The sequence below is a fragment of the Anarrhichthys ocellatus genome, unplaced genomic scaffold (genome assembly GCF_004355925.1).
Source record: "Anarrhichthys ocellatus isolate YVR2014 unplaced genomic scaffold, GSC_Weel_1.0 scaffold60, whole genome shotgun sequence".
Taxonomy (NCBI): Eukaryota; Metazoa; Chordata; class Actinopteri; order Perciformes; family Anarhichadidae; genus Anarrhichthys; species Anarrhichthys ocellatus.
Window position 1 is genome coordinate 1,364,040 of NW_022280090.1, and position 11,805 is coordinate 1,375,844.

The following is an 11,805-nucleotide window of genomic DNA, read 5'->3' on the forward strand; positions in this document are numbered from 1 at the left end:
AAAAACAATGTTGACTGTAGTAAAAGATGAACATACAAATGGAAAATATATGTGTACAAAATGAAATGACGCAATGAATGGACGCAGTAAAACAATGGAATGTATGAGAATACCAAAGCTTTAACAAGGCAAGAGTCTTAACGCAGTGCGTCAATGCGCAATATGTCTAATTAAAACCATTTGTTGGTAAGAAGTCTTGGATGAGCTAACAAGTTTAGTTGGACTTGGTTCGTATGCTTCATCCCTGTGCCGACTTTTCCCCCCTCGTACGTTTCCTGAAAGCAAAGCTTTAAATCGGAATAGAGCTGATCTCCTTTGTAGTCTCCTGGCTCACACATTTCCCCTCTGCCCTCTGTTTTCAACCCTCCATCACCTTCCCCTATACCCGGCAACTTGACTGGCCTCCACAGCTCCACAGCTGCATGCATGAGTTGATCCACATGAGTGCTGTTCCCCTAACTGTGCCTTGAAAAAACACAGTGGGAGAGAGGACGCCAAGTTAACCTTTTAATGAGCTTTTTAAACCAGATAGTGGTAACTGCAATAGTTGAACCAGGACGGATAGAAACGGGATGAGTCTTGTCAGAGTCCTGTATCAGGTTCACGTGTGCAGGAAGAAGGATTTTCTTGTAGGAAAGGGTTCACATCCCCACGCAAACCTGGAGATATCGACTAACATTCTTCAAGATTATTACCATTCTGTTGCGAAGAAAATATAAAATACCATGAGTACAGACTGTACCACAAGGCACAGTGCAATGAAGCAGTCTAATCTAATTAAATTGTTGTCAGATTTTGACAACAACGCACATACGACGGTTTGCTTCATCACTTCGCTAATCGACAGTCACTGTCTCCACTGTTTAGATGGGCCGACATGTATTTTCCACTACGTCTATCCTACATGATAGAACAGTCGGTGGATACGCAAATACCTGCTGGCAATACAACACTCTCACGTTTCTTCTTCAGCTCTTCTGTGGCTGGAAAACAATCGAGTGAACATATCGTATTGTGGCTTGGTGGTTTAATCCGTTGTAGATGAAGTGACCTTTAGGTCTCATCCAGCTTTACCGTAACAATCCTTTGGGGGGGTTCTAGAGAGGATAAACTAAAACAGGGCAGCATCTTTGTTATTTTGCTTTTTTTTAATCTTGCACACAACATTTTCTGTCAGACGGGACACGCTGGATCCAGCTTTAACCAGACAGCCAAAAGCAGCAAGGTGGTCACAGAATGAAGTGTTGTTCATCAAGACTCAACATCGATCTGTCCCATGCACGGATAAAAAGATTCCCAAGAGACAGGCAGGGCTAGAAAAGCAATCATACAAGCCCTTCCTCGACATCTCTGTTTTCCTCTTGAGTAATCACACATGTCAGAATCCGGATCGCTAGCCTTTTAGATTTGTTGCAGAGCGTCATACTTTGGACTGCTGAATTCATCCGATGATCGCAGGAGAGAAGTACTTGCCGAGTACAGTTAATATCCAATTACCCTGATCGCTGAACCCAAATCCCTTCTCCAACAGGCTGCTACTGTTGATAATGCCCCCAATCACAAGACAATATTTTGGGTCTTTGCCTCGTTACAAGGCAATTAACGGTCGTGTGACTCTTCGTTAGAGCAGATAGCTTGTTTTCATGCTTGTTCACGGCTCCTTGAAATTCTGCTGAAACAGAGGAGTCTTTGATGTGTAATGAGTGACTGTTGCGATCCACTCATTCCTAAACAAACTTGGAGGGTTAATTATTACGCATTCTTCCCTGCGACTGACTGAATCCATTGAGGACAGCTTGTAGTTTTCTGCAGAGTGAACTCTGGCAGACATCTGCTTGCATTTGACCACTTTTTTTGGACATAGCCAGATTAAGGTTTTATAGACTTCATCAAGTCTGCGTCTCTCATCTACTCCAGTTCCTACAAACTATTGCGTCTTTGTCTTCATCGCATTCGGCTCGTCTAAGCAAGAGTGGGTTGGAAAGTAAAAGGCCGTAATTAAAAGGTGCTTAACGTGAAATTGAGAGCATATCTGTTGCCTCCCAAAGGCTCTCAACATGGCGCTGGCCGTGCAGCTAACTGTGCTAACAGTGATTACCTGAGCGTTCATGCGCGCCGGCCCAGTTATGTAAACAAAGCACAGAGAAGCTCGGATTACAACACAACACAGAGGGAGAGCAACTTCATTCTCTGCTCAGAGAGACATTACTCCACTACATTTTTACAAAGGAATTAGTTGATATATAGCAGTATATAGTATCGTATAAAGCTGTTAATAGTTGCTGCCGTAAATGTCGAATACAGAACATGTAGTAACTTAAGGAATCAGTTACAAAACGTGTTTCTAATCAGAAGATAAGCCCATGCTGCTTAAACCAAGACCTCCTATCTGTCCATCCGGCTATAAATTGGAATGAACTCTTCACTGCAGCAAAACATATGTGGAGGGAAACAGAAACAAAAACAGTGAGATATAACAACAGCAAATATATAAAGAAGAAAAAGACACTTGTTTCTATTTTCATTTTCTAAAAGATAAGTGACATGGTCAGATTCTGGTGCTAAATTTGTAGTTTATAGCTAATTCAGCATACTTGTAATGATGCTAATTTACCAAAATAAAACCAATGTACTCTATACAGCTCAAAAGAGAAAACCAGTATCTAAGGGCATTAAAACAGCCCATTTGATGAGCTTTTATGGGGTCTTGCTCCCCTGATGGCTTTAACTTTTTTCTGTCATCACATTGGTTCCCGAATAGGCATTTGTGTTTGTGACGTTCAAATATTTTTGTCACTTTTTTTTACTTGCTCCATTTTTACATAAAAGTTAAATTGCTGCGGACGTGATTTAAATGACAGTAGGATCAGTGAGGTGATTGTTACCCCATCTAGGAAATGTGGCTCAAAAAGAAAGAAAGAAATGCAACATATAAAGAGAGAGATGGAAAGACAGTGAGATACTGCTGCTTATTTTTCTTACTGGTTGGTTCAACTAAAGTCAAACACAAAACAGCTCTCTCTGTCTCACTTTGTGTTCTTCTATCGTCTCAGATGTCCTTCCAGCCACATCCTGTTCTGGGAAGAAAATCTTTGCTTGTTGTGAACCCTGCATGAGACGAGAGCAACTGTTTGCAGTGGCATGGCTTCCATTGTGCACGGATTGCTTTTGTTTCCTTTTTCTTGTGATAAGGCTGTGAAACGCAACAAAGGTTCAAAGGTTGCTCATACCAATAATTGACAGGGGGAAGTGTGTTCATCCGTCCTGCCGGTTGACCTGACACGTTGTTTAGATGACATGGGTTCAATTTCTAACTTTAAGACAATTTGTGTCCAAAGCAAGGAGGACCTGGTATGTGTACATATTCTTATTCAAACAGGGAACAAAAGGGCAAAGTGCTATGAGCCAGTTAGATTTTGTGTCATTCATATTTATTAATTCACAGATACACTCTCTCTCTCTCTCTCACACACACACACACACACACACACACACACAGAGACACAGAATTTGGTTTAAAAAACGAACCCTATTTCCTATGATGTAATCTTTTCTTTTTTTCATCTTTAGCTGTAACTGTCACTTTCTCACCTTTTACTGATGTTATTCATTACATGTCCCCGTACATCAAGGAGAGGTGTCTGCATTGTGTTTTGTTATAGCTGGGGACAGTTGGGAGCAAAAGTCTTTCTGAAGATTTGCTGATGCTCTCGCAAATAAACAGCCTTCACGCCAGTTAACATTTCCAACACAGCCAGTCAGATGGATCCGATAGCAGACTTTGTCAGTTGGCTGTGATTATTATTCAGGACACAAACGTCCTCCTCCAGACTGGGTCGGTGGTTCCGCTGCAAAACTTTCCTTTGGATGAATCTTTAAAGAGGGGGGTACGCTCCCAGAGAACAAAGGTGGCATTGATTTACTATGTATTTGAGGTTTGCAATTTCAATGTGGATTCGATGATGTCTAACTGGTCGCTTCTAGAAACTATAAAGAAAGGAATCTGTCTGTCTGTACTGTTCTTCCGATCTACTTCACACTTGGCAGGAGTGCCTTGCAATTTGGACAAGTGACGTGTTCAGTAATTATAACCTTTGAATAAACAAGCAAACGGGACACTGTGCAGCAGTGGGGGGCGGGGCTTCAGGATGCTGAACACTGAGCTATGCATGTCGCCATGCAGCGGGATGTTCACTTTTGCTGCTGGATTCTGAATTTAGCCTACTAACGCTACAACGGGACTCTTCGTCTCTTCCCTGGAGCCAACACGAGCGGATAACCAGCTGGAGAACCAATCATTACTATAATTATCATTATTGCAATCTTCAGTTTTTGGCAAAAAACAACATCACCACCTTCTGGTCCATGAGACGTACAAACAGGACTTTCACCCAAGAGACAGCTGTTTGTGTCCCATATGACAAGTCAACATTGAGGTTTTTTTTTTACCTTACTTTAGTTTTAAGGACTTAGCTAACGCCAGTTACCTAACAAATTTAGTTATTTTACGTAGTTATTTTTTTCGTAAGCTTAACCAAGTACTTTGTTGCATAAGTAAGCCTCAATTCGTCAAGTAACTTGATTACTAACAATCATCAATGTAAAAATCGTAGGAATAAAGCTTTGTTCAATCCTCCCCGCGCCCGGTGTTGGTGTGGACGGGGGCGGTGGCTTGTAGTGGCGCTGTCAATGGAGCGCAGGTTGATAGCTGTTGATAGCTGTTGATAGCGATCCCAAAACAGTTATTCGTTTGGATAAATGTAATTTGTGGATTGGATTTTGAATTCAAACACATCATCAGTTCGATCAGTTAAAGCTACAGTACCTTTACAGGAGTAGCCCATAAGACGTGTACCTCTGTTAAAGTCATTTTTTTTCTTTATTTGTATGAATTTTAGAAAATGTTTTATTTAAAACCCAGAATGTAATTAAATGCACTAAATGGGTTTAGTTTTGACAGACAATATTAATGAATGCAATTTGAGACCTGACTTTTTTTTCTTCTTTGTATATTTACTTTTGCTCTTTAATAATAAAGCCAAAGTATTTACTGTCCGATTAATCAATGGAGGTATCGGTAGAATAGTCGATTACCGTAATAATCAAAAACTGCAGCCCGAGCGGAAACTGTACGTTTCCTGTGGACACGACAAACTGAAATGCCGTCCCTGACAGGTCCAAGACCGACGCTAGGGGCTCCTAGAGCGTCATATAGTTTGAGGCACGTGGCCACTGACTGAGCCTCTCGACGAGTTGAGAGTGAGAATGTGTTGGATGAGCGTAAAGACTTCAAAGTCAACAGACAGATGTTTTCACTTGGTTTCCCTGATAGTCTTACAACATAAAGTCTGTGGGTTTGAACCCGGCCGGGCCTTACATACTTTACATGTTCTCCCACGTTAAGTGAGAGGGCAACTCTAAATCTTCGACGTGAATGTGGTTTTCCGTCTAAACGCTTGTTGGCCCGAACATGGACTGTCATCAAACTTCTCTCGAAGTGCAGACTGGGATACTCCAGCAGCTTGGCCCTGAACAGTATAAGTAGTAGAACCAAATAAGGGATTGGGGGGGGGGGGGGGGTGGTTTCCCTTCATATTTAAGACAATATGAAAAAGGTGCCAGGACATCGTCAGGACATGTACAACGAGAAGCATAATGGACACAGATAACTGCAGTAATATTTGTAACCTGATTTATTGTTTACTCTAATATTGCATAAGGATAATAGATGTATGCAGAGGTTATACCCAACATGCTATGAAGTCTGCTGAATGTAGAAAAGAAAGTTTAGTAAATTGTGCCCTCTGGTGGGAATTGAGAGGAAGGAGAACAATGGACAGAAGTACATGAGTATTACCAGCAAAATGTACCAAGACATCATTAGTACTCATTGTTAAAGAGGGACAAGTGTCATAGTGTTATACAAGTTATACTGCATTATTGATATTCAGGGTTTAAGGGAGATTTTAATGCTGTAGCTATTTTGACTACTTTATCTAGTGCTAATTCATGCAATGCATCATATTTCAAAGGCAGAGCTTGTGATTTGTATTAGAAAATTTGAATCTGCAAAGAATATAACTGTCAAACAAATGTATAAAAATTATAATATTTTCTTCTGAAAGTACGACAATATACAGTTTTACCTAAAAACTGTAAGTACTTTACATGTACTTATTTGTTTTCCACCAAGTCATTTTAGGGCAGCAACAAATAATTACTTTCATTATGAACAGATCTGTTTAATGTTTTTTCGATCTACTGCTTAATGATCTCTTAGATAAAATGTCAGAAATGTGGAAATCCTCTCATTTGAGAGGCTGGAAACAGCGAATATTTTGCATTTTTGCTTGATAAAAGACTTCATTTACTATCATAATTGTTGTTGATTAAACAAACCATTAGCATTTCATATCAGAACCCGTGTCATTTGTTTATTGTTTATTGTATCTTTTTGGATGTATTTTAAAGTTTTAACTGTTGTTTCAATCTTTTTCTTTCATTTACAGTTGTACGTCTAAAGTCGCCTAATTTCAGCTGTATTTTGTGTATGAAAGGTACAATATAAATTAAAATCATTGCAATTATGTTACGTCATCAGGCAGTTGTAAAAGATAAATCAGTGAGGTCAGTCTGCACAAACCAATGTTGTGTAGCTAAACACTGATCCAACCGCCAGACGTTTATTTTCCGATCAAGATGACAAAGTTTCAGTTTTCATCTGTCAGGTTCAATTTTGGGGAAATATGTCTAAAATAATAGCAGGACATCCTCAATATTTTTCATTTGATGGAATAATGCATGTCTTTGGTCTGGGGTTTGAATGTTTAATTCATGGTAATCATAATAGCTTCAATGAAGAGCAGGAACAAACTGTTAGATATATGTGTGTGTGTGTGTGTGTGTTTGTATTCCATTTACCGTCTTTTATTCTTTACATGTGTATGTTTTAGCAGAGCATTTGTAGCCTACCATGTATCTTTTTGCCAACCATGAACCAATAGCTTTCCCTTAGAAGAAAAAGAAAAGTTCTTGGTTTACTCAAAACTGAGGGCTCGTCCGGGATTTGAACCCGGGACCTCTCGCACCCTAAGCGAGAATCATACCCCTAGACCAACGAGCCAGATGGTGCAGAAGAGCACATGTTGCAAATTTGTAGACAATTTGTTTCTATTACAAGTAACACCGGTAGCCTACCGTGCAGGTAGATCATGACGATCTACGAGACGTCCAAACTGTCTGTGAAGTACAGACCACATTGAAACAGCGATATTCCAATAGTTTGTTCACATTTCAAAGAAATAAAGGATCGCTTCAAACGTAACATTTACCAAGCATATAAAACATGTTTCAGCAGACTTACGCTTCGTGTTTTGTGTTTTGTTTTTCTCTTAAAAAACAGAAAAAAATTGACCTGGTAAATGTGTATGTGTTCCTCCTCGTGAGAAGAGGTGGAAGAGTCCATTATTTCTGGAACGTTGACGTTGTTGTGACTTCGCTTAACAACCGCCAGAGGTCGACATATGCTGTGAGGAAGAGGCTGAGGCAAGAGGTGTCACTCCCAGCTACTTCCGCTTTCGTTTAACTCCTGTTGGCAGACGTGTCTCTCTCTCTTACGGTTTCTCAGTTTAGAAAATTTAATTTTTTTTCGAAACAAATAATTGTTTTACCATTTTATTTTACTGGTATTGTGCTTATTCTGTTTTGTTCTTTTTATTTTATTTCAAGGATTATTTTAACCAGGCCTATTGTCTTTTTGCTTGTGTCTGTGAAACACTGTGAAAAGAGTGTAGCCATGAACATACTTCTGTGTATTTTTTTCATCCCCCAAACCAATTTAAAATAAGAAATAGGTTGAACCAAACTACAGTACATTTTTCTGAAGTTGTCACTTTCCGTATGTGGATTGCCATTCATTTTTACAATTGTTTGTGTGAGTCACTACCACAGTAAATAAAAAGGCCCAGCATTATTTGTAATTATTTAAATGCACATCATGGAGGGGAACCAGTCAGCCACTAAGGATTAAGCGTTTGTTGAGGCTGATCCCTTTAGTGTACTGATTGATCCATTAATCTTTGGATCTTTTTCTCATGGTGCAAAAAAAATTGACATTGAGCAACCAGCCATGTCGACATTAATTTCACCGTAGTTCAGTTTTTGAACTGTAATGAATTGCATTTTTTTTTTGTTACACTACATGTGCTGGTATTTATATGTCGATGCTTGTGGATTGGTCTACGTAATGGTTTTGCATATAAATGAATGTATTTAGTGTCTGCCAATTGTTCTGTGTGTATGCCCAGGGACTGCAGATGGAAATTAGCATATAAATCAGGCATGAATCATATCTTCTCATTTTGAGATTAATGTTTTTTTTGTGGATGGTCTTACTACTACTACTACTACTAGTACTAATACTAATAATGATAATGATAATAAACCCACATTTTAGGGTTTATAGATCAGTGGGACCAGAATGCAGGCAGCAGGGCAGGTCTGCCACCTGATGGCTGAGAAGCAGGGGTTAGGAACTGATGCCATAGCCATTGATTCCTGGTGTCAGTAGGGCACATTCCCGATTGCTGTTCCATAAACTAGCTGCTCTAGTTGGCTCTCCTGCTGCCAGAAGACATTTTATTGGAACATGTGGGAGAAGATTTCCTACACGGAAACCAGAGCTGCGTGATGGTGGTTACTGAGACAATCCATCGGACATTGTCTCAAATGTTTATTTTGCAATAGTAGTACTTTTTGGTAGAAAAAATAAAGAAGGATGTCTGAAACCACAGCAAGAGAGAATGTACACAGACAGTTATCAGTTTTGCAACCCAGTGTGTGAATTGAGTGATTCATCAGCTGAATAGTAAATCTTAGATTTTAAAAGTGGAATCAACAGTTTCCATTCTCACTCACTTTAGTGACTCAATTTAATGGCCTTTATTTTTTTTCTCCATTCAGTTTGAAACAGCATTGTCCCTCTGTGTGTGTGTGTGTGTGTGTGTGTGTGTGTGTGTGTGTGTGTGTGTAAAGGTAAGACACTGAGTTTGTGAGCATCACTGTCTTGTTGAAACTACAAGTAAAAACTGCTTTCAAGGATGCAAAGAATACACATTTTTTATTGTCAAGAAGCGGCATCAGACTCAAAAAATTAAAAGTTCAACATGAAAGCAAGTTGAAGACAACAGAGTAATATCCAAACACCACAGAACTTCTGCTTTGACACTTTACTGACAAGGTACTATGTAGCCCAAAGAATTTACCAAAACATATTTAAAAAAAAGACAAACAACATAGTTTTATGTATAGAAAAATGTATTACTTTGACCACCGAGCCTTGAGACCCGTCGGGCTTGGTTGCTAGGTGACAGGACTTGTTTTGCCAATCTTCTACACATATAAATTTGCATGAACTCCGGCGGACGACGACCCCAGAGGCTCTCAATCGATGTGCTTGTGCGTCTAGCAGATGGCAGGCCTCAGTCCAGACACCCAAAGCAGGAGGGGTTGGCACATATTTCACAAGGATCCAAAGACGTGATGATTGACACTGGAAAGAAAAATATATCAACATCGATATTCATCTGACCTAAAATGTGCTTTTTGTACCACCCAAGGGCCAGCTTTTTAAGTCCAATGAAATGCTGCTAATATTGATGATGAGATCCGTGTGCAGTCTGTGTCTGATGAGCTCTAATGGCCCCCCAAGACTATTTGAACAGCCTGTCGTCGGCCTCTTGTCGGGCGTTATCATTCCAGAGCCACTTTATGATGCACCAGTTGCAGGATGTGCATAATACCATGTGTGAACAGTGAAACCGAGGAATCCATGCAAGCGAACTAGTGGAAGCCTGCGCCTGCCGTCAGTGTCTGTAGTCTCAAGTCTGAGAGCGAGCGTGTGTCTGAGTAACACAGCTGTTGATTAAACAGGGTTTCTGAGCACAAGTTTGAGATTGTTTACTGGATGATTTTTACTAACTCTATTGCGAACCCAACAGCCACATCATGAGAAGGTCAGAGCGACTGTCGTATTACAAAGATCCACATAGTCCACACCAGACAGAGGGCGGGGGGGCGGTCAAACAAACACTGGACTGTCGTCAAGGAGGCTGCTGTTAGTGTCCCATGCGAAACGAAAAGTAAATGTTGTCATTCTGTCACGTCGGCCGTTAGTCGTGTGACACGCTAGTCAAGTTAACGTCAGCTACGCTCTTTCGCTGAACCTAACTAGTTTTGGTGCCTTAACCTAACTTCCTGTGAAGCGGAGGGGCACGTAGAGCGTCACGGTTTGAAGTTGGGAGTGACAGTGTGTTGACTGAGCAGGTAGCCCAGTGGAGCAGTTTGGTTAGTAAAGAAATATTTTGGGAAGTATGCTTATTTGCTTTCTTGATGACTTTTATGCTGCTTTTCAGGCAACTTGGAGGTCGAGGATTTTCTCAGTTGAAATTTCCAAGTTCCGACCTCCAAGTGTTCCGAGTGAAACACACCCAATGTAACCAGAAACCACCATGACAAACACATGTTTATTTATTAACTCTCAGCAGTGCAACCTCCATCGGCCTTTTTACTGTTTTCCTAAATAACTTTTAGAGGCTGTTTACCGTAACCAGCTAGTTATTAATTACGTTGGCGACAGATTCTGACATCGATCTACATGCAGAACAGGTTCACCATATGATAGTATGCATTATGTAATTAAATAGAAGCAAATGCTGCCTTTAAGTTGATGGTGTACCATTTACAATGTCAGCTTCAATTGTTATGTGACTTCTAGTTTAGGAACTCCAACTTTGAGGCTAACAGGCTCACAGTTTCCAGTCTACATGCTAAGCCAAGCTAACCAGCTCCTACAGTCGATGCAGCCTCTTAGTTAGAGGAAATGTTTGGTGATATTATATTATTATTATTATTGTCAGCAAATCCCATTAAAAAACAAAACTGAAAAATAATTGACAAGTATTGTAAGTCAGATATAGCTGATTCCTCTCTGCCATATAGCTCCAATGGTTTCCAAAATCTATTAAGAAAAACAAATCAATGACCTTGGTGATATGTTCCTTCAATATAATGGCTGCTATTATTTAAAATCGATAACACACGTTGTCTTTGTGTCGTAAAAAGTCTGTATTACACCAAATGTGTATTATGTCAAAGTGAACCTGATGTCCTACACACATCTTTCATTATGTTGTTTGTTTGTTTGGCTCAGCCTTACCTAGTTTGGAGAACACCACGCCTGCTCCTTTCCCTTGACACACTGGCCGAAAGACCTGCGGCAGGACGGGGTTAGTGCAAACGGCTACAACGCTCGTCTTGGCGAGGTGAGGGCTAACGCTGCTGTCTAAATCCATCAGCTCCTCCAGCTGCTTCACTGCCTTCAAGGGGAAGCTCCTGTCTCCAACCTGGTGGGTGAGAAAGAGAGTGTGTGGAGTCTTGTCATGGGAATGTAGAGAGGACTGGATAGTAAAAGAAAACATGACTAGACAGAATATCTGGTGTTAAGATGGAGTTCTATGAGGTAAAACACATCCTCAGATCAGCCCGGCAACATTTTTCCAACATTCAAAAAAGGTCCCCTTGGGGTCAACTACTGCTATTCCTAAGATGCATTTAGAAAATACTAAAAACAACAGAGTGAAAAGACAGAGAAACAGGAAAAAAAATTGTCAACAGCATTTCAAAGAACAAGTGATACTCACTTTAACCTGCACACCCAGAGCTCCTCTGCACACACACAGCAGCACAACAAGGACGACGCTGAGCACTCTCATTTTCAGATGATGCAAGGCGCCTCTCAGTGTAGAG

At 40.4% G+C, this 11,805-nt stretch overlaps 1 protein-coding gene and 1 non-coding gene across 2 annotated transcripts; both read right to left on the minus strand.

Annotated features, from left to right (window-relative positions):
- Nucleotides 1-7,051: 7,051 nt before the first annotated feature.
- Nucleotides 7,052-7,123, minus strand: trnap-agg (transfer RNA proline (anticodon AGG)). Its single transcript has one exon. It is a non-coding gene; the product is annotated as a tRNA-Pro (tRNA).
- Nucleotides 7,124-9,136: 2,013 nt separating this feature from the next.
- LOC116396855 (guanylin-like) lies at nt 9,137-11,805 on the minus strand. The gene is made up of 3 exons (XM_031871771.1): nt 11,700-11,805; nt 11,216-11,402; nt 9,137-9,550 (listed from the first exon to the last, which is right to left on the minus strand). Exons 1-3 carry the CDS (start codon nt 11,769-11,771, stop codon nt 9,480-9,482), a joined length of 330 nt encoding a protein of 109 aa, XP_031727631.1. The 5' UTR covers nt 11,772-11,805; the 3' UTR covers nt 9,137-9,479.